The 23,716-nt window shown below is 44.4% G+C and overlaps 1 protein-coding gene across 4 annotated transcripts in view; it reads right to left on the bottom strand.

Annotated features, from left to right (window-relative positions):
• The window catches only part of TRIO (trio Rho guanine nucleotide exchange factor), a 441,700-nt gene that overhangs the window by 11,354 nt on the left and 406,630 nt on the right, over window positions 1-23,716 (bottom strand). Inside the window, exons 49-55 of one of the 4 annotated variants that reach the window (XM_050937381.1) lie at window positions 22,018-22,265; window positions 20,558-20,696; window positions 20,132-20,159; window positions 10,517-10,679; window positions 8,375-8,496; window positions 1,127-1,205; window positions 325-421 (exon numbers count right to left, since the gene is read on the bottom strand). In XM_050937381.1, the coding sequence (XP_050793338.1) occupies window positions 325-421; window positions 1,127-1,205; window positions 8,375-8,496; window positions 10,517-10,679; window positions 20,132-20,159; window positions 20,558-20,696; window positions 22,018-22,265 (876 nt within the window). The other 3 variants (XM_050937380.1, XM_050937382.1, XM_050937383.1) reach the window with 3 other exon arrangements.

The following is a 23,716-nucleotide window of genomic DNA, read 5'->3' as shown; positions in this document are numbered from 1 at the left end:
TCTGCTTTCCATTATGGACAAGCAGAACATTTCAGTATTGCCATCTCTAAAAACAGAATGTGAGAGCTCCAGGACTTTATGTAAGCATTCTAGATGTTCTGTGAAATCCTAAACTTCTCCAAAATAATTCACAAACCCTACTACAATACCCAGGCATAAGAAATCAGTTTCATGAAGATTACACATATACATAACACGATGTTACTTAGAGCCCACACACATCTCTAATACTAAGATGTAGCTGGTGGAAGTCTCAAAGGTATCTAGAAGGCCAATGAGCTGGGGATGCTGGAGATTCTGCATGATTCCGAGTTCATGGGTAACCTGGTCTCGTTTCATCAACTTCTTGTTCACAAACTTAGTGGCCACTGCTCGCTTGGTTCCCTTCTGATCACATTTCTTAACAACAGAAAACCTGCCCCTGAAAAACAAAAAGGAAAAGAATTGGCTGAGGGCAGTACTAAAGGGCCATAAACTGTACACAATTGTATTAGGACAAATGTTATGGCTATGTCCAATAGGACATGAGTGGAGTAGTTTGACTACATTCAAAGACTTTAAATATTATTAATAGTCTAGCAAACTGTTCTTGATAACTAATTAGCTGTTACCAAAAATCCTTTTAAATTTCCAGAAAAGTAAAATCAGAATTGTATCTGTTTTCTAGGGTACTACGACTAAGTAAGGCAAATGGATTTTGTTGGAAAAACTGAGATACTTAACTAAGGAAGTGCTGTATAATCTTATGGAGCACTTTGTACAATCATTTAGAGAACTTGCACAATTTTTCATAAAACACATGCACTGCATACACCCTCTAATTTAGCCCATGAGTAAAATTTCAGCATAAACAAAATGCTTTTGTATTTAAGCTACGTCATTTAGTTATGGCAGAATTTTAGCATTATGTTACTTTTTCTTCACAGGGTGAGCAATTCTGTGTTCTGTTTTTGACTCCAACAATTGATCATTGTGAGAAATAATTGCAAATTTCAAGAAGATTTCATAAAGAAATAATCTGAACCAATGTCCTATTTTGACATTTCTCTTCCACCCTTCAGAGACTAACATACACACTGGCTGAACTTTCCAACCTCCACAGTTAAATGGCATTAGTAAGTCATACCTGCCAAGTTCAGCCACTTCACTGTACACGGAATCAAAGTTGTCTTTCCAGATTACCATGATCCCATCACTTCCAGGACCTTAAAGGAAAGACAAGTAGAATTATTTCTAGTACAAAAAAACATTTTCAGCCATATTAAAAAGGGATACGCCTTGGAATTTCACAACTGCCATGACAACCATGGGACTGTTTCAGATGGCTATAGGCTGGACAAACTCTGGAAATCATGCATTATTTGGGAGTGGATTTTGGAGGGATGAATACTCTATCACAGACTGACCACTGTCCTTTTTGGTTTGAATTGGGATGCATTACATCCTGGAAGGGCAACAGGCCTGTTTATGTGGTGTCAGTGATTTTCAGGCACCCTTGAGGGATAAGATTGTTCTTCTCATTGACCACTTGTGATGGTTTGGTAGGACCTCATTTTCATAATGGAGAAAAAAATCCTAATGCCCTGTAAATGCCCTTCTCCTCTGGCTTTGTCCTACAGGTCGTCACATAAGTAACCTGAAAAAGATGATGCAAGAAGTTGGCTACAGGGCTGGTGACTAAGTCTCACATGAGTCTGAAGAACTGTGACAGATTTTAAGGTCACATGCTGTGGCCCTGCAGAAATACAGGTGCTCTGTCCTACAACCTAGGAGTTGGAATCTTGTCTTTATGGGCTGGTGAAGTGTAATGAGCAGAGGCACTGAGGACCTTGTTTATTAAGACTGTCAGCATTTCCCTTCAAGGAGCTGAGGAGGAATAGGGATGCTGGCTGTCACTGTGAGGCTAATGGTCCAGAAACCAATGCTTGATGTTGCCATCTGGCTTACTGTCAACCGGTATCCAGTCTCCCATTTTTGGGCAAGGTCATCAAGAAAGTTGTGGCAGGGATACTAGTAGTTCTTTGAGTTCTAAGATTTCCTTGACCCTGATTACACCACAGTGTGGGATAGGAAGTGCAACCAGTGCAATTTCTGATTTTATTTTAACTGGAAATAAATAGATGACATTTCCACACTAATTTTTTTTTTTTAATCTACAGCAGTTTTTGATACTATTGCTTATGAAGCTTCTTTTATTGGCTTACAGATCCAGGCAGGGGCGAGTGGAATTGTTCTTGAGTGGCTCTGTTTTCATCTCTCCAAGAGCCAAGAAGTTAACTGTGGGCTATCATTCCTCTGTGCTGAGGATGCGTTCCCACAAATGAATTGAAAATGAAGTGGCTGGAAGCACGAGTGAGGTAACATTGGCTGCAGTGCACTCAAGTATGCTGACAGAACAGTGGAGTAAAACCTATTTAATATATAATTTCAAACTTGGATAAGGGCTAGCTGGGCTGTGACTTATTTGGACAAGTGTGACATAATCTTGGTGGCTTTGAAGAAGCAGCCAGAATAGGTGGAATGTATATTGGGGTCCTTTATCGAGGGAGTGCAACTGCCATTTATAAATACAGGTATGTAACTTGGGTGTGTTGTTAGATCCTGGGCTTCTCCATCATGCCCAAGTACCAAATATGGGTTCTGTGACTTTCCGTGATTTCTGAGCAGCTGGTGCAGCTGGCTCCAAGGCTGCCCGAGCAGCTCAGGCAACCCCTGGGCCAGTTGCACCATCTGCTACTGGGGCAGTCTCGGGCCACCATCCCCTTCCTCCCCCCAGCAGCAGCAGGAGGAGGAGTTCAGGAGGGGGATAAGGGCTGGGGCATGGGAGGGGGTGAGGGCTCTAGGCAGCGCTTACCTTGGGGGAACTTCCAAGAAGCAGTAACATATCCCTCCATCAGCTCCTAGCTCCACACGCTGCCTCCGCCCCCGCAGCTCCCACTGGCCGCAGTTCCCAGCCAATGGGAGCTGTGGAGCTGGCAGTGTGTGGAGCTAGGAGCTTAGGGACATGTTGCCGCTTCTGAGAAGCCGGACAGAGAGCCTGCCAATGCCCCCATCTCCCTTAGCATCAGCGGGGGTCCCGGCCTGCTCCACCAGACCACCCACAGTATCCCTCAGAGCACTTGCGCTGCCCTCCCGAGCACCGGCAGGCCCCCGTCCCAAGCACCTGCGGCACTCCCAAGATTTAGTCAGGGGTATATAGTACAAGTCATGGACAGGTCATGGGTTGTGAATTTTTGTTTACTGCCCATGACTTTTACTAAAAATATGAATGATTGAATGTAGCCTTAACTATGGCCAAGAGTCCTAGTGAGAAAAGCAGGACTTTCCTTTCCAGTGAGGAACTAGCCTGCCCCAATTATGCCCACCTCATCATCACCTCAAAACCAGGCTGCTGCAATACACTCAACACTGTGCTACATACACAAACTATTTCAATTCTGAAGCTAGTGCAGAATGCCTTGACTGGTTTATTGAAAGGAGTTATGTATCAGGAGCACACGTTATGGGATCTGCATTGGTTGCCAATACAATTCAGAGCAGAATTCTGAGAGGTGGTGGTGTTGCCTATAAAAGCCTAAATGGTTTGAGACTTGGTTATCTAAGTGGTCACTTATTTCAGAGCCAGAGGTGAAAGTAAGTCGGTGTGCCGCACCAGGGCGGATCAGCTTCCCCTGGCAGCAATTTAAAGGGCTTGGGGCTCCCAGCAGCTGCTGGAGCCCCAAGCCCTTTAAATTGCCACCAGAGCCCCACTGCCAGAGTCCTGGGGTAGCGGTGGCGGGGCTCAGGCAGCCATTTAAAGGGCCAGAGGCTCAGCCGCCGCTACTGTCTCAGGCCCTTTAACTTGCCGCCGGAACACCGCTGCCGCTATCCCAGGGCTCTGGCAGCAGGGCTCCGGGGACGATTTAAAGGGCCAGGGGTGGTAGCGGCAGCCAGAGCACCGGGCCCTTTAAATCACCGTCTGAGCCCCCGGCTGCCGCTGCTACCCCTGGGCTCCGGCAGCGCAGCTCAGGTGGCGATTTAAAAGGGCTCAGGACTCCGGACTCCCACTGCCACTACCCTCCGAGGCCCTTTAAATCACTGCCTGAGCCCTGCTGCTGGAGCCCTGGGGTAGCGGTGGCGGGGCTCTGGCAGTGATTTAAAGGGCCAGGGGCTCCCAGCTGCCGCTACTGCAGTGGAGCTCTGGGCCCTTTAAAGCTCCACCAGAGGCTGGGGCCCATTCCCATGGTGATTTAAAGGGCCCGAGGCTCCCAGCTGAGGCTACTACAACCCCAGCCCCGAGCCCTTTAAATCTTGATTTAAAGTGCCTGGGGATGTAAAGGACCCACCTTTTCCGGCTGAGACCCCGCCCCATCCTAAGGACTCCAGAGTACCGGTAAATCCTTTAAGTTACTTTCACCCCTGTTCAGAGCCTAAACTTAAGCTTCCAGACACTCTACAAAACTCATCTTTTTTTTCCTCACAGGCTTTGGGAAGCCTGAGTCTATTCTATAATCCCCAAATTGGCTGGCACATATGTCAAGGGTAGGATGAGCAGTCCTTTGTTGTATTTCATTTTGTGTTTTATTTTAGGAATGGACAGAGCACAAAATGAGCATCTGTAGAGGTCTGCATTAATCCAATCAATGACAAAACATGACCTTGACAATTTAAAAAAATGACAAGTAGTTTCAGGTACATCACCTGCCCAAATCACCTACCAGTTTTTGTTTTACCACCTTAATTTTTCATGTTTTTAAAAATGTCTGTCGCTTCCCCACTGCTGGGTAGAAGACCCATTTTTAAAAAGGGGAATTATATTAGCAAAACACTGAAACTGTTATGTATATGCTGTCAAAAGCAGAAAGTAAACAAACCAGAAAAAATATTCTCATCTTAAACAGTGACATGTAGCTACAGTAGGTAAAAGATCCTTAAGTAAAGCAGCCATTTTTACGCTGGTAGTGTTCCTTTATTCCCCCACATACATGTTTTACAACATCTGCTTTATTTCAGATCCTGAAGTAAGATACAGCATTAAAGTGTTAGACGGGCCCAGTAGGAGGATTGTGTGCGTTTTGGATCTGAGAAACAGGGAGATGAAGAAATATGTGCCACTAAGCATTTGGACTTCCTTGTTTAGAGTGAAAGAGCTTTGAAAAAGAGTTCGAAGGGGACATGTCACTAGTGTTTGATCTCTTGTGGGTTTGAGAAATTCTGAGATGACATTTTTTCCCCCAAAACAGCATTAAGAATACAGACTTAAAAAATGTGATTTCAATACAGATCTCAGCTGCTATTGGTAGCCACTGTGACAAGAAAATCACTACAAGATTCCTGACTCACTGGGCCAAGCTGGGAGCCACCCAAGTAATGAGTAAACTGAACTCTTCCCACACAGGATTACTAAATGTGGGTGCCCCAAACTAGTTCACTTCTGACATCTGTCCAGCCTTGCTGAGGCTACTGGCAAAGGAATATAAAAATGACCCTACTGGGTCAGACCAAAGGTCCATTTAGCCCAATATCCTGTCTTCTGACAGTGGCCAGTGCCAGGTGCCCCTGAGGGAATGAACAGAACAGGTAATCATCAAGTGATCCATTCCCTGTCGCCCATTCCCAGCTTCTGGCAAACAGAAGCTAGGGACACCATCCCTGCCCATCCTGGCTAACAGCCATTGATGGACCTATCCTCCATGAATGTATCTATTTTTTCTTAATCCTGTTATGGTCCTGGCCTTCACAACATCCTCTGGCAAGGAGTTCCGCAGGTTGACTGTGCGTTGTGTGAAGAAATACTTCTTTGTTTTAAACATGCCGTCTATTCATTTCATTTGGTGACCCCTAGTTCTTTTGTTATGAGAAACAACACTTCCTTATCTACTTTCTCTACACCAGTCATGATTTTATAGACCTCAAATCATATCTCCCCTTATCTCTCTTTTCCAAGCTGAAAAGTCCCAGTCTTATTACTCTCTCCTCATATGGAAGCTGTTCCATACCCCTAATCATTTCTGTTGCCCCTCTCTGAACCTTTTCCAATTCCAATGTATCTTCTTTTTGAGATGGGGCAACCACATCTGCACACAGTATTCAAGATGTGGATGTACCATGGACTTATAAAGAGGCAACATGATATTTTCTGTCCTATTATCTATCCCTTTCTTAATGATTCCCAGCATTCTGTTCACTTTTTTGACTGCCACTGCACATTGACAGGATGTTTTCAGAGAAATATCCACAATGACCCCACAATCTCTTTCTTGAGTGGTAGCAGCTAATTTAGACCCCATCATTTTATATGTATAGTTGGGATTTTGCTTTCCAATGTGCATTACTTTGCATTTATCAACATTATATTTCGTCTGCCATTTTGTTGCTCAGTCACCCAGTTTTGAGAGATCCTTTTGTAGCTCTTCGCAGTCTGCCTGGGTCTTAACTATCTTTAGTAATTTTGTATCATCTGCAAATGTTGCCACCTCACTGTTTACCCCTTTTTCCAGATCATTTATGAATATGTTGAATAGGACTGGTCCCAGAACAGACCCCTGGGAGACACCACTACTTACCTCTCTCTATTCTGAAAACTGACCATTTATACCTACCCTTTGTTTCCTATCTTTTAACCAGTTACCAATCCATGAGAGAACCTTCCCTCTTATCCCGTGGCAGCTTACTTTGCGTAAGAACTGTTGGTGAGGGACCTTGTCAAAGGCTTTCTGAAAATCTAAGTACACTATATCCACTGGATCTCCTTGATCCACATGCTTGTTGACCCCCTCAAAGAATTCTAGTAGATTGGTGAGACATGATTTCCCTTTACTAAAGCCATGTTGACTCTTCCTCAACAAATTATGTTCATCTATATGTCTGACAATATTATTCTTTATTATAGTTTCAACCAGTTTGCCCGGTACTGAAGTCAGGCTTACAGGCCTGTAATTGCCGGGATCACCTCTGGAGCCCTTTTTAAAAATTGGCATCACATTAGCTATCCTCGAGTCATCTGGTACAGAAGCTGATTTAAATGATAGATTACAGACTACAGTTAGAAGTTCTTCAATTTCACATTTGAGTTCCTTCAGAACTCTTGCGTGAATACCATCTGGTCCTGGTGACTTATTGCTGTTTAATTTATCAATTTGTTCCAAAACCTCCTCTGATGATACCTCAATCTGTGACAGTTCCTCAGATCTGTCACTTAAAAAGAATGGCTCAGGTTTGGGAATCTCCCTCACATCCTCAGCCGTTAAGACTGGTGCAAAGAATTCATTTAGTTTCTCCGCTATGGCGTTATCATCCTTGAATGCTCCTTTAGCACCTTGGTTTTCCAGTGGCCCCACTGGTTGTTTACCAGGCTTCCCGCTTCTGATGTACTTAAAAAAAATATCTGCTATTACTTTTTGAGTCTTTGGCTAACTGTTTCTCAAATTCTTTTTTGGTCTTCCTAATTGTATTTTTACACTTCATTTGCCAGTGTTTATGCTCCTTTCTATTTTCCTCACTAGGATTTAACTTCCACTTTTTAAAGGGTGCCTTTTTGCCTCTCTCTGCTTCTTTTGCTTTGTTGTTTAGCCACAGTGGCTCTTTTTTGGTTCTCTATGTTTTTTAACTTGGGGTATACATTTAAATTGAGCCTCTATTATGGTGTCTTTAAAATGTTTCCATGCAGCTTGCAGAGATTTTACTTTTGGCAGTGTACCTCAGTTTTGTGTAGTTCCCCTTTCTGAAATTAAATGCTACAGCGTTGGGCTGCTGTGGTGTTTTTCCTGCCACAGGGATATTAAATTTAATTATATTATGGTCACTATTACCAAGCGGTATTCACCTCTTGGACCAGATCCTGTGCTCCACTCAGGACTAGATCAAGAATTGCCTCTCCTCTTGTGGGTTCCAGGACCAGCTGCTCCAAGAAGCAGCCATTTAAGGTGTCAAGAAATTTTATCTCTGCATCCCGTCCTGAAGTAACATGTACCCAGTCAATATGGAGATAACTGAAATCCTCCATTATTATTATTATTATTATTATTGAGTTTTTTATTTCAATAGTCTCTCTAATCTCCCTGAGCATTTCACAGTCACTATCACCATCCTGGTCAAGTGGTCGGTAATATATCCCTACCACTATATTCTTATTATTAGAGCATGGAATTTCTATCCATAGATTTGCTATGGTACAGTTCGATTCATTTACGATTTTTACTTCATTCGATTCTATGCTTTCTTTCACACATAATGGCACATGTCCCGTGAACAGGATTGACATAAATCACTTCTAAATTTCACGAACTCAGAGGCCATGGTTTTCTACATACTGTGGATAATGGATACCCATCCTATGAAACCCAAGATTGCTGGTAATGTTATTAGATGAAAAGAGGCTATGAGATAAACCCACCTAAAACTCGAAGACTGGCTGAAGATGAAACCGAACCCATATCGTTTGCAGCTATACATGTATAGATACCATCGTCGTCTGCGGTCACACCAATGATTTTCAAGGATGCCTCTCCTAAATCACTGCAAAACACATTAGAATCAACCAGGGAGTTCTATGTCCTATATAGAAATAGCCGTCTCTCAACGCATCTTACATTCAAATTCAGCACTCTTACAGTACACACACATACACACACACCAACTTCACTAAATAATGGTACATCCTAGCTCTGAGCATTTCAGAATGACATCTTGCAGATTCACATTAGAGTCAAAATCTTCATCTGCCGACTGGTCTCCCATTCGCAAGCTCTCTGGTGCCTGAAGATCAAGAATTTCCCTTTTCTCCTGCCTGAAGTCTCCATTTTGTAGCAACTTTTGTGTCAGGGAGTCCCCTATGGAAACCATATAATACTGCCCTGCCCTGGTGGAGAGATCAGTACACACACTCGGGAGTACTGTGCTGTCATACTATCACCAGGCTGGCCACGAGACAAATCTACATGTCATCCAATTGCTTAAAACATAATGAAACTTTCTGCCACAACATTTGCTTGACCATCTAGTGTCAGAAAAACCCTGGATTTTATTTTTTTTTAAAAGGACTAGGAACATTTAATTAGTCTTACTCTCAGTTCATTCAATCACCACCCAAGTATTTTTTTTAAAAAAAAGGTCACCAAAAATAAGTGAATTTAGTGACTATGAAATAGAGTTCTAATAACTATGGCTTCAGTCAGGTGTCAGCACTGTATCAGCTTCTCATTCAGGTCTGCCAATGAACCTCAGCCCTGCAAAACCCCTTCCATTCCAGCTTTATGCCTCTCTGGAGCAGAGATTGTGTTTGGTGGAAAGGACAAACATCTAACTAGCAGAAAACCTCACTTCTGCATTCAAATTTTTTACTTGCTATTATTGAAAGTACCACTAAAGTTTCCAATAACTGAAAGTTTATTCAATGAACACCTTAGTATTATTTCCTCCCTATTTGTTCAGGATTTTTACATTGTACATTTGACAGCACTCTGTGCGTAACCAGCTAGCCAGTTCTCCCAGTTGGTGTGGGTCTCTAACAGCAGCAAGGGAGAAGAAAACAATCAACCAACCATTAAGGAAAGTGTGATGGAGCCACAACAATTGCCAGGAAGAGTTAAGCAGCTGCAGCATCTAAAACTTCTTTTAATTGATTTTTTCAAAATTGGCTACATTTGACATTGGTATCCCTTAAACTTTCACCCCTTGTTTTGAAATCAACAACGCTTAGATCAGTAGTCCCCAAACTTTTTACCTTGCACACCCCCTCCCGGGCCAGGATGGGGGAGCACTGGGGGAGAAAGGGGAAGATACATGGACGGGGTAAAGAGACCAGTGGCTGGGGCCACAGCTGGGGGAGGGGCTGAGAGCAGAGCATTGGCTGGGGCCCTGGGTGTGAGGCCAGCAGCCAGGGCACCAGGGCTGGGGTCTAGGCGTGAGGCCTGAAACCAGGGACAAGTCAGGTGTGGAGATAGGTGGCACTCCCTCCCTCACCCCTGTGCAGGCTGGCCCGGGCCCCAGCTGTGCCCTCCCAAACATTCCTTCACACCCCCCTAGGGAGGCATGCCCCAATTTGGGGACCTCTGGCTTAGATAAAAGAGCCAGAGCCCCTCCAGCAGTGACTCCTCTGCAATTTCACAAAGACATGAAATATTTCATCATAAAACCTTTAGGTCAGCTACCATCCATTACAATTCCCTGCAGTCCCTCCTCCAGAGCCAATCCTGCATTAATGCTGCTTGCTGAGACTATGGTTAATTCCTAATATTTTCAAGATGTGTGAAGGTACCTCTAATGCCAAACAAACACACACTCATCCACACCCAACACTGTATGATTTCTGTATTATTAGCAAACTGGAGGATTGGCAGCTAAAGCTTATTATGTGCAGTCGAAGCACACACAGGAATTTGCACTCCATTTTTATTTATTTGGGGTTGGGGGAGGGAATGGAAAAAGTGAAATGGGACTGAAGACAATGCTCCACACTGCAAAGAAAACAAGTCATTCTGCTCTCCAGAGAACTCTCTCCTTCAGAATGCTGAAACACGCGAACACACTGCTGTACCTGTACAAAATGCTGTAGTGACTGTCATTGCTTAGGGTGTTATGATCAGGACCCTTCCAAGTTACTGAAGCTTTCGGGCGACCACAGACTTTACACCTAAAAACGATGGTCTCTCCTGTCTCACATGTGACCTCACTCAATGGTATTATAAACTCTGGGGGAACTGGAAAAGGAAGAGAAATTACAATAAGTGGACTGAAGTTACCCCCCTTTCATCTTGCCCTCCCATCATTCCAAGATAAAGCCCTGTATTTACAAGTTTGGGGCCTTCCCTTTCTCCTTGAAATACTTATTCCACATGTCCAATTGAAGCCTATAGTGTCAAGTGGTTAGACCAAGCAACTGGGACTCCGCAGAGTTCTAATCCTTGTCACTCATTCTCTGCATGAACTTGGGCAAAACGTTTTGCCCTTCTTATGCCTGATGCTACACACAAAGATCTAACTGAAAACTAAACACTATCTGAGGTGAGTTTCCTGAGTAAATGCTATCGTGAGTGATCTAAATGGATGTGCTGAGGTTTTGGTTTTTTTTTTGTTTTTTTTTAAAGATGTGTTAGCATGTGTAACTCTATTTATCTGAGACCAAGTCCAATACAATGTCAAGATGAGCCTGAGTAACCCCAAGGGATGAGGTTACTCACCTTGTGCAGTGACTGAGGTTCTTTGAGATGGTTGTCCCTGTGGGTGCTTTACTTTAGGTGCTTTGGTGCCCTGCACTTCTAGTTGGAGACTTGTGGAAGTGGTGCCCCAGTTGGTCCTGCATGCGCGGCAGCCAGCTTGCGCCGCTCTGAGTGGCTACCCCATGAATGCAGCCAATTGCCGCTCAGTTCCTTCTCTACTCCAGAGGATCAAGCCGCAACTCTGAAGCAGGGAAAACCATCTCGAAGAACCTCAGTTACTACACAAGGTGAGTAACTTTCTCTTCTTCGAGGAGTGTCCCTGTGGGTCTCCACTTTAGGTGACTGAAGTGCAGTGCCCCTTGGTGGAGAGGAGGGGCTTTGGAGTTGATGTATGTATGGTGGAGAGCACCGAGAGACTGAGGTGAGTGTCTGCAGCTAACTGCTGTTCCAGGGCATAGTGTTTGGTGGAAGTATAGTGCGATGCCTAGGTAGCTGCTTTACAAATATCAGTGATAGATACATGTTTGAGAATGGCTATGGATGTGAATATAGCTCTAGTGGAGTGTGTGCGAAGTCCAGAAGGAGCTTGCAGATTGTAATTTTGGCACCATAGCTTTGATATAATTAGATATCTATTTAGAAAGTCTCTGTTTGGTAATGGTTTGGCCTCTTGATCATTCTGTTGTGGATATGAATAGCCTGGATGATTTTCTGAATGTTTTTGTTCTCTCTACATGGAACGCCACTTCTCTGCGGATATTTAGCATGTGAAGGGATGCCTCCCTGTTTTCAGCATGTGGCTTGGGAAAGAATACAGGTAAGTAAATCGGTTCATTGAGATGGAAGAAGGAGGCAACCTTGGGTATGAATTTAGGGTGTGGGAGTAGGATGACTGTCCTTGAGGAATGTGGTATAAGGTACGTGAGCCATTAGGGCACCCAACTCTCCCACCCTTCGTGCTGATGTGATAGCTACTAGAAAGGCGACCTTCATGGATAAGTGTAGGAATGAGCAGGTCGCTAGCGGTTCAAAGGATTTTCCCATGAGGGCATGGAGAACAAGGCTGAGGTCCCACATAGGAGTCGGGTCTGTTAATGTGGGGTAAGTGTTCTCTATAACCTTGAGAAAGTGCTTAGTCAGTGGATGGGTGAAGACCGTGAGTCCGTCCACCTCGTCATGAAAGCTGGTGATGGCTGATAAATGCACTCTGAGTGAGCTAGTCAAGAGGCCAGAGTTTTTGAATGTGAATATGTAATCAAGGACAGTGGGTAACAGGGCCAATTGTGGAATGATTTGCTTGTCTTGGCACCAGATAGAGAATCTTCTCCACTTGGGTGTGTATGTTTTTCATGTGGAGAGATGTCAGCTGTTAAATAGAATGTCTTGGACCTCCTTGGAACAGCACATTTTGAGTTCTGTCATCCCTGGATTAGCCATGCCTTGAGATGAAGTGCTGGAATGTTGGGGTGACGGAGGTGTCCTGTATCCTGTGTCAGTAGGTGAGGCAGGAGGGGAAGAGTTCATGATCTGACACTACTGGGGTCAGGTATGGGAACCATGTTTGTCTGGGCCATGTTGGTGCAATCAAGATGACTCTGGATTTGTCTTGTCTGATCTTGTGAAGGACACAACTCAACAGGGGTGTCAGGGGGAAGGCGTACAGAAGTGGGGCCTCCCATCTGATGAGGAAGGCATCTCCGAGAGAGTTGTATCCCAGTCCCGCTTGGGGACAGTATTGTGGGAATTTGGCATTGTGGGTCACGGCGAAAAGGTCTATTAAGGGGCATCTTCATTGTCGGAATATAATTTGTGGGTCTAGTTCCCACTCATGCGCTTGTGAGAAGTTCCTGCTGAGATCATCTGCTGTGGCATTCTGGTTTCCAGGTAGGTAGGATGCCGTGATGTGTATATTGTTGGAGATGCACCATTGCCAGAGGCCGACTGCTTCTGTGTAGAGCAGATAAGATCAGGCCCCTCCTTGGCGAGTTATATAAAACAGTCGCCAAACTGTCTGAGAGAATCTGGACAGTTTTGTTGCGGATCAAGGGGAGAAAGTGATGGCAGGTGTTTGGAACTGCTTGGAGCTCCAGTAGATTTATGTGGAGATTTGACTCCTCTAGGGACCTTCGGCCCTGGATGGTGTTCTCAGCTAAGTGTGCCCCCCATCCTACCAGAGAGGCATCTGTGGTGATAGTGACTGATGGGGTTTCCCTTTGGCAGGGAGGGCCTGAGCAGACATTTGTTTGTTTTGTCCACCATGTGCGCGAGTCTTTCACTCTGCTGGGCTCTATAAGCTGTCTGTTGATCAAGTGTCTGTGAGGAATGTACACAGTGCGTAGCCAGGTTTGTAGACCTCTCATATGTAGCCTGGCATGTTTCACGACAAACGTGGTAGCCAACATGTGTCCAAGAAGTTGTAGGCACGTTCTGGTGGACATTTGTGGGCTGTGTCTTACTATTGTGATTAGGTTTGTTAAAGCAAGAAACTGTTGTTGCAGTAGCCGTGCTGATGCCATGACATAGCTGAGGTGTGCCCCAATAAAGTCCAGTTGTTGGGTTGGGGTCAGGGTGGATTTCTGTAGGTTGGTTTGTAAATATGATTAGAGTGGTGTGAGTGGTATGAACTGTCTTGTCGTTTGTCAGGGCTTTTAGACGGCAGTTGTCTAGACAGGGAATATCGTCACACCCTGCTTGAGAAGATGTGCTGCTGCAATAGCCAGTACTTTGGAAAAAACTCTGGGAGTCGTAGAGAGGCTGAAGGGAAGTACCCTTGTATTGGTAGTGTAGGTTGCCCAAGGTGAATCGTAGGAATCTCCGGTGCGCCAGGTGGATAGTGACGTGAAAGTAAACATCCTGCAGGTTGAGAGCCGAGAGCCAATTTCCTCTCTCTCCAATGCCAGAATTATTGTTGCTAGGGTTACCATCTTGAAGTGCTGTGTTCTCAAGAACTTGTTCAGTTTGCCTAAGTCCAGAATGTTTCCACCTGTCTTCTTCGGAGTGAGAAAGTAATGAGAACAGAACCCTCAACCCCTGTGCTGAACTGGTACTGGTTCCACAGCACCTAACTGGAGGAGATGATGTATTTCTTGCTGTAACAGGTACTCATGAAATGGGTCCCTGAAGAGGGACGGGGAAGGAGGGTGGGTAGATGGAATGGAAAGAAAAGGGATGGAATAGCTCTTCTGTGTAATTTCCAGAACACACTTGTCTGTGGTGATGGTTCTCCGGACTGGGTAAAAGGTTGTAAGGTGGTCCTCAAATGGGCTGGAAATTAGAGGTGACTCTGGAAGTGGAGAATGTGGGGCTCTCGTGTCCTTGACCAACACTTCAAAATGTTGCCCAGAAGTGGATGGCTGAGACGTAGACGACTGCTCCTGCGTCTGACGGAGTCTTGTCTGGCACTGCTTGTGGCATTGATCATAAAGTCATTGAGGCTGAGTGTATGGGGCAGGATGGAATCATTGATTGTAGAATCTGCCCTGTTTCCTTCTTGTTCGCAGGGATACAGATTCCAAAAGTGTCTTTCGTGTCACATGTGAGTCCTTCAAGGTGTGCAAGGAGACATTTGTGCTCTCTGCAAACAAGTTTTGCCCCTCAAAAGATAAGTTCTCTACTATCACTTGAACTTCCCTGGGGAAGCTGGAGAGATGGACTCATGAAGCCCTCCGCATGACAATGGATGGCAATGGAGTGAGGTGCCGTGTCAGCAGAATCTAGAGAAGCTTGAAGGGCAGTTTTGGCGATGAGGAAACCTTCTGCTATATCAGCTTTATATTGTTCTTTTTCGTTAGCTAGGATGTGGCCAATAAAAGATGACATCTGAGAAAAAAATGTGCGTCTACTTGGCCAGTAACACAGAATAGTTTGCTATGTGAAACTGGAGGGTTGCTGATGAATAGGCTTTCCCATTTAAGAAGGCTAGGGGTTTCCAATCTTTATTACAGGGGGTGGTTTTGGTTTGATGTTGCTTCCCCCTTTGATTAACTGCTTCCATCACCAATGAGTTTGCAGTAGGGTTGGTAAACAAAAACTCAGCTCCTTTAGCAGGCACATAGTACTTCTTGTCAGATCACTTACAAGAAGGTGGTTCCGTGGCTGGAGTCTGCCATATGGTTTTTGCTGGGGCCATGATGGCAGCATAAATAGGTAGTGCTATCTTGGCTGATGGAGAAGCTTGTAATGTATCTGTCAGCTTATGTTGAGTCTCTGGTAACTCAGCCAATGAGTATCAGAGGGGTAGCCATGTTAGTCTGGATCTGTAAAAGCAGCAAAGAATCCTGTGGCACCTTATAGACTAACAGACGTTTTGGAGCATGAGCTTTCGTGGGTTAATACCCACTTTGTCAGATGCATGTAGTGGAAATTTCCAGGGGCAGGTATATATATGCAAGCAAGCTAGAGATAACGAGGTTAGTTCAATCAGGGAGGATGAGGCCCTGTTCTAGCATTTGAGGTGTGAAAACCAAGGGAGGAGAAACTAGTTTTGTAGTTGGCAAGCCATTCACAGTCTTTGTTTAATCCTGAGCTGATGGTGTCAAATTTGTAGATGAACTGTAGCTCAGCAGTTTCTCTCTGAAGTCTGGTCCTGAAGTTTATTTGCTGCAGGATGGCCACCTTAAGATCTGCTATAGTGTGGCCAGGGAGGTTGAAGTGTTCTCCTACAGGTTTTTGTATATTGCCATTCCTGATATCTGATTTGTGTCATTTATCCTTTTCCGTAGAGACTGTCCAGTTTGGCTGATGTACATAGCGGAGGGGCATTGCTGGCATATGATGGCGTATATTACATTGGTGGATGTGCAGCTGAATGAACCGGTGATGGTGTGGCTGATCTGGTTAGGTCCTGTGATGGTGTCGCTGGTGTAGCTATGTGGGCAGAGTTGGCATCCAGGTTTGCTGCATGGATTGGTTCCTGAGCTAGAGTTACTATGGTGCGGTGTGCAGTTACTGGTGAGAATATGTTTCAGGTTGGCAGGTTGTCTGTGGGCGAGGACTGGCCTGTCACCCAAGGCCTGTGAAAGTGTGGGATCATTGTCCAGGATGGGTTGTAGATCCCTGATGATGCGTTGGAGAAGTTTTAGCTGGGGACTGTATGTGATGGCCAGTGGAGTCCTGTTGGTTTCTTTCTTGGGTTTGTCTTGCAGTAGGAGGCTTCTGGGTACACGTCTGGCTCTGTTGATCTGTTTCCTTATTTCCTCGTGCGGGTATTGTAGTTTTGAGAATGCTTGGTGGAGATTTTGTAGGTGTTGGTCTCTGTCTGAGGGGTTAGAGCAGATGCGGTTGTACCTCAGTGCTTGGCTGTAGACTATGGATCGTGTGATGTGCCCGGGATGGAAGCTGGAGGCATGAAGGTAGGCATAGCGGTCGGTAGGTTTTCGGTATAGGGTGGTGTTAATGTGACCATCACTTACTTGCACCGTGGTATCTAGTAAGTGGACCTCCAGTGTAGGTTGGTCCAGGCTGAGGTTGATGGTGGGGTGGAAGCTGTTGAAATTGTGGTGGAATTTTTCCAGAGTCTCCTGCCCATGGGTCCAGATGATGAACATGTCATCAATGTAGCGTAGGTAGAGAAGGGGGGTGAGTGGACGAGAGCTGAGGAAGCGTTGTTCCAGGTTGGCCATAAAAATATTGGCATATTGTGGGACCATGCGGGTGCCCATAGCGGTGTCACTGATCTGGAGATATGTATTGTCATCAAATTTGAAATAGTTGTCTGTGAGGATAAAGGCACAAAGCTCAGCAGCCAGTTGTGCTGTGGCATCACCAGGGATACTGTTCCTGACAGCTTGTATTCCATCTGTGTGTGGGATGTTTGTGTAGAGAGCCTCTATATCCATGGTGGCTAGGATGGGTTTTCTGGAAGGTCACCGATGCATTGTAGTTTCCTCAGGAAATCAGTGGTGTCATGGAGATAGCTGGGAGTGCTGGTGGCATAGGGTCTGAGTAGAGAGTCCACATATCCAGACAGTCCTTCAGTGAGAGTGCCAATGCCCGAGATGATGGAGCGTCTAGGATTTCCAAGTTTGTGGATCTTGGGTAGTAGATAGAATAACCCTGGTCGGGAGATCCACTTCCTAGACACCACGGTGCAAATAAGTGATGGTCACATTAACACCATCCTATACCAAAAACCTACTGATCGCTATGCAATATACAAAAACCTGTAGGAGAACACTTCAACCTCCCTGGCCACACTATAGCAGATCTTAAGGTGGCCATCCTGCAGCAAATAAACTTCAGGACCAGACTTCAGAGAGAAACTGCTGAGCTACAGTTCATCTGCAAATTTGACACCATCAGCTCAGGATTAAACAAAGACTGTGAATGGCTTGCCAACTACAAAACCAGTTTCTCCTCCCTTGGTTTTCACACCTCAAATGCTAGAACAGGGCCCCATGCTCCCTGACTGAACTAACCTCGTTATCTCTAGCTTGCTTGCATATATATATATATATACACACACACCTGCCCCTGGAAATTTCCACTACATGCATCTGACGAAGTGGGTATTCACCCATGAACGCTCATGCTCCAAAACCTCTGTTAGTCTATAAGGTGCCACAGGATTCTTTGCTGTTTTTTCAGCCAATGAGATGTCTAGTGAATCAACTACTCTTTTAATAAATACTGAAAGGATTGAAGTCATTTCTCAATGTAGGGTGGGGGGTGCGGGAAGGCACATTATCGTTTCGCCCGGAGACGAAGCAGGGATGTGGGAGAGTGTCACCCTCCGGCCTGTCCACAGATTCTTCAGCTTCCTCTTCCAGCAGTTTTGGGGAAGCTGGAGCAGATGGAGGTGATCGCTGTGTCCTGGATGGATTGGATGACTGGGGGTTCTGGGCTCTGTATAATGCCCAGGGGTCCCAGTACGCCCACTGCGGTGGGAAGGCCATGGGTGGGGACACCCATTGTGGGGGTTGCCAACCCACGCCCTGTGGCCGAGTGGGTCCAAGTTTAGGAGAAGGGTGGTGAGGTGTGCCCACTCCTGTCTCCACTTCCTCCTCTTCATCAGCGGAGAGAGGAGGGGCTGAGCTATCAAGTGTAGTGATAAAGCTTGGCCCTGACGCTGGCCGGGGTGCCATTGGTGCCAAAGAGCGAGTGGAAGCAATGAAGAGGTCTGCATGGCTGACAGACTGTTGCAGTACTGGGAGACTCAGTGCCGGCACAGCAGACAAGCTCAGGCTGGGAACCAGAGGGAGCATTGTCGGTGCCGTAGACTTGCATACTGTATTGGTGAGGCAGGAGCCACAGCGCTATGCTGTGTCTGAGGTTTCTGTTTCCTTAGTGCCGAGCTATGAGGCTCAGTTTTGCCGCTATGAAAGCGAAACCACACAGGGACTTTTGCTCCTCGGATGTCTCGGTACCGGACGGTCCTGGTGCCTTGCGGTCCGGCGCTCTGGGTGCTGTTGATGCCAGGGCAGTTTTTGCAGTCGGGGATTGCTTTTTTGGAGGTGAAGGAGTGAGACCACTTTTTGCATGGCGAGGAGTGAGACCACTTTTTTGTGGATTTGGTAGGACCAGGGTCCTTAGCAGCCATTTTTGAAAAGGACCCCATATCTCAGGCAGCCACAGGTGAGGCCTGGCGAGGTGGTGTCCTGGACTAAGGGTCGGAGGGATCTCTTCCTCATTAAAAGTTTTAATTGGAGGTCCCTAGCCTTTCTTGTCCACACTGTGAGGACACTTTTGGGTAATGTGTGTCTCCCCCAGGCAATGAATACACTGCGAGTGGCCACCTGTCACTGGTATTGAGAGTCTGGAGGTCAGACAGCGCTTGAAACCTGGAGAGCCAGGCATGTCTGAGAGGCTAGCTGAATGAAGAATGGGAATAGTCCCAGTCTAATGCCTCTGCGGTGGCTGCCCGCCAGAGGTGGGGAGAAAAATGGGAAAGTGTTTTTTTTTTTAAATTAAATGTGAAAAATAAAAGAAAAATGAATGGAGAGATAAACAATGAGGAAAATTAACTGATAAAAGAGCAGAGATTAAAGGAACATGAGAGCAGATAAGGGCGCTGCTGTCATTCCAACCAAAACCAAGGGCAGTAGAGAAGGAACTGGGTGGTGGCTGGCTGCGCGCATGGGGTAGCTGTTCGGAATGGTGCAAGATGACTGTCACACATGCGCGGCCAACTGGGGCACTGCTACCACAAGTCTCAGACTAGAAATGCAGGGCACCAAGACACCTAAAGTAGAGCACCCACAGGGACACTCCTCGAAGAAGAAACCTAAGGTACCTACGTAATTATGTTCTCTTCAAGATCTGGGCCTTGCCAGAGTAATTCATGTATTCATCACCTCACAATTGGATTATTGGATGGTGTTTATATTTGAAGATCACTCAGAAGCCAGAGCTGGTGCAGAATGCTCTACTCAATCCAACATGTGGATGTTAGCAAAGTTCAGCAAACACATAGGTTTTCTGTTTACTCGTAGGTCAGATCAGCCCTTGCATTTGAAGAGCTCTTGTTAACATTCCCTAGATTTGACAGTGAGGGAATGGATGCATGGCATTCTTGGGGGAAGGTTCTCAATTCTAGATCTTGTTTTCCCCCCATGTCCAACAGCCAGAATTTTACTGGCCTTCTGTGTTAAATACAAGACCCATCTCTTTTTTCAGGCATAAGTCATAGTAGGGAGAGGAAATGAGAGAGTGGGAATCTGTTAGCAGTGGCATCTTTGCCCATTTCTTAAAGGTATGTTATACAGTAAAATATGTATTTGTTATTATTTAATTGTAGATATATGCTCAAAGTTCCAAGATAATACCACAGCACATACTTCATGGACTGCCTCCCTTCTCCAAAAAACCTTCAAGCTTTTAAGATACAACACAGTCAATTCCTGACATGTGTCACATCAAGCAAGTGACTATTTTTGGTGATGAAGCAATGAGGAGTGGTTTCTCCTACACTCAAAATTCCCATCAGCAGATACAATGCAAAATACGTTTTCCTCAAAATACAGTTACTATGGCTTTTAATTATTAGAACAACTTACCGTCATAAATATAGTTGGGGTTGAGAAGCTGAAAACAAGAGAAAGTGAATTAATTGTTTCTTTCAAGTAACATTCTTAAAACCAATATTATTTCCAATGGTCTAAAATGAAAACCATTTAGCATGGCAATGGGTTTTAGTCAGACCCACAAAAGCACAGAAGCAGCTGCAACTCAGTGTTCTGGCCCCCATACCAATCTCCCCATATTCACTTTGGAACGGCATCACAGCCTCAAACTGGAGGATCACTTCTACATGCTCTGAATTTGGAGAAACAACATCAAGAACCACACATACCTGAGCCAAATTCCTCCTTGGTCTAATACCACTCAGACCAACGCTGTTACACAAGAGACGAATTTGACCTATTATTTTAACTTACCCCCACAGGATCATTTTTGAAATATCATATCCTTGTAGCATTTACCTTCACGGAAACCTTGTTGGCAAGTCCTTCTCGGGATTTGCGATAACCATTTTCTAGCTTGCCTTCCCTTTTGCCGTCTTTATCTTTTTTCTCAGATTTCTTCCTTAAACGGAGTGCTGTGTGCCAAGATGTTGACTTCCTGAAGGCAGAACATTAACGTTTTGTTCAACTCTTTTGAGCCCTCAGCAGGGTATTGTGCTGTTTAACTTCACTTGCATTGGAAAATTTTAATGTATGTAAATATCTAAGAGAAAAGATTGCAGAGTCCAGTCCTGTTGAGTATGGGAGCTGTAAAGGAAACTCATAAAATATCTTCAAGAAATCTTAGATTTCCTGGTGACCCTTTCATGCTAAAAGTATCAATTTTGATCTCAGTGTATTTCTGCACAAAATTAAAGGATGCAGGGTAAGTACAAGAAACATTTTGCTTTCATTTAAAACTGTAGCCAAAATGAAAGGATCAATGAGAAGCATTGTAATGTATGGAATCTTACCCATGAAGCTAAGCCTTTCATAAAATCATGGAAACTGTCAGTCAAACACAGCAATGGCCCATAAGTCCTGTCTCCAACCACAGGCACCGACTTTTCAAAGTGATGGGGGGTACCTGACCCTGGCTCCACCCCCACTCGAGTGCGCCACGTCCTTGCTCCTTCCCCTCAGCCTCCTAAACACCATGAAACAGCTGTCCATGGCAGGCGGGAAGCACTGATTTGTGGAGCCCACTTGTGGGCCAGAGGTGCTGGGGGAGCTATTGGTGGGTTGCCGGTGGCTGCTCAGCACCTGCCATTTTTTCCCTGTGGGTGCTCCAGGGGTGGAGCACCCATGGATTCAGCGCCTATGTCTCCAACACTGACCAATGACAAATGTTTCAGATACAAACAGACTCCCCATAAATTATCCAATTTTCCAATACTACAGTATGGCGAGAAATATACTTTCATGCTAACAACCACCTTTGTCCTTTAAAGCATAAGAACTAGCAGTCCCAATAATCTCATCTTTATTGGTATAAATACAGTTTTTTATTCTTCTTAATAGAAATGCCTAATCCTTAATAAATTATTCCATTTAAAGTTTGCCTTAATTTCCATTTCAGCTCTCTTGATTCTTTTATTATGGGAAAGGTTAAGTTTGAGTGCACAATTAGCCTTCTCTCAATAACATTAGGTATCATTTCAGGAAAGCTCAACAGCATTTGTAATAAAGAAAATACTTGCTTGGTTTCTTAAACATTTCTATCATAGCAAATATCCAACCTATAAATCAGTTTTACAGACACCAAGACACACCAGATATCTTCCAGGACTTCATCACACATGATGTCCATTTCCTTCTGGAAGTTCACATAAACTTTTAGTTTAGAAGGCTCAAATCCTGATTTAATTGTAAACCTTTTTACAAAATGCTCAAGTAACATAAAACATGTGCAAAACCTCTTCTCTTCTGAAGACACTCACTTGATTGTTCCATCGTGGTTGTCAATGATGACTGCACTGGTATGTCCCAAGACATAGCCGGGAATCCAGCCCTCGGCTGCAGGGCACTGGTCAGTGGCGGCTCTGAACACCAAAAACATGTTCTGTTGGTTGCTGGCTAGAATTTGCACGACCTCTCCTTGGTAGACATTTATCTCATCCTCCTTCACTGCCGTGTAATCGTGTGTCACCAGCATGGTGGAGATATTGCTACTGCTGCTACTTTCACTCTGTAGTATTAATGGGGTAGGGACAGAGAAGGGAGGGGAAAAAATGGGATCAAGTTTAGAGCTCACACAGAGGACACTTAAAATTACATTGTACTGTGACACTAAACAATGTGTAGTCCAAGGAGCTTATCCTTCTTTTTGCACATGCCTGGTCTACTGTATCTTTGTCATTTACACAAATAAAATATACTATCAATTGCCATTACAGAAAGCTGGTGAAGAAGTGGAGATGTCCCCCCTCCACATTTGTTACTTTTATTATTCTATGGATCCCAGTTTTATTGAAGCTTCATGACATCCCCTTTTACTACCTACAAAAGCAAACTACAGTATATGGGATTATCCATTACGAGGCATTATAAATCACAATTTGTAAGTGACCAAAAATTAAGGCTAGGACCCAAGCGAATGAAAGCTGGGAAATTTAGCATTGAAGCAGATGATCATTCTCACCTTGCTTCATTTGTTGGATCTTAGGACACTAACTCAATCTTGCCTATTACATATAATAAGACACAAAAGGGCAAAATGATTTGGCTTTTGTTATTGTTTCTCTAAAACATTAATGCTTGCCAGTTTCGTTTTTAAAGTCTAACAGATTTATTTGGGCATATGCTTTTGTGGGTAAAAAACCCACTTCTTCAAATGCATGCATCCACTCCAGGCATCTGAAGAAGTGGGTTTTTTACCCACGAAAGCTTATGCCCAAATAAATCTGTTAGACTTTAAGGTGCCACTGGACTCCTCGATGTTTGTGTGGATACAGACTAACACGGCTACCCCTCTGATAGTTTAGTGTGTATGGGTTTTTTATTATTTATTTTTAAATGTGTAGGATGAGATAAATTACCTACTTATTAGGTTTTTTTTTTTGTTTTTTTTTTGTTTTTTTTTTAAAAACCCTCTTCCTTGCAACCCCCCTTCCTGGAAAAATAGAGCATTAATTGACCCATTTATAGCTATACTTTTTCTCATATTCTATCAGTAAGTACAACCATTAGAAGCACATGTAGTTACAAGCATGGACTCAATATTGTATGGGTATACCTGATTTTTTTTGCCTTTCTCCTTAATAAGCATTGGCAACAAATATAATGACTGATCAATAACTCAGATGATGTAAATCACACTATCAAAGTTTTTCAGCCAAGAAAAGTTACCTGTCCTGACAGTGGTCCCACCTGAAAAATCAGATTTGCTATTTCCTCATGACTACCTTATGCTTGCTTCTGAAGTTTAATGGAAGTCAACATACAATTTCTCATGAGACTAACAAACCAACTTCATACAGCTTGGCCCTGAACCATCCAGTTCCCTTAGAAAGGAGTTAAAAGTAAACCAACCTGTAAACTGGGGGACTGGATGATTCCAGAGAATAATAATGTGGCGTTAAGTGTTGCTGCTCTGAATATATCTTAAGTCAATGACTATTATCACTACCACCACCCAAT

Source organism: Gopherus flavomarginatus, chromosome 2 (assembly GCF_025201925.1).
Source record: "Gopherus flavomarginatus isolate rGopFla2 chromosome 2, rGopFla2.mat.asm, whole genome shotgun sequence".
NCBI lineage: Eukaryota > Metazoa > Chordata > Testudines > Testudinidae > Gopherus > Gopherus flavomarginatus.
This window is presented reverse-complemented; position numbering and strand designations above follow the sequence as displayed.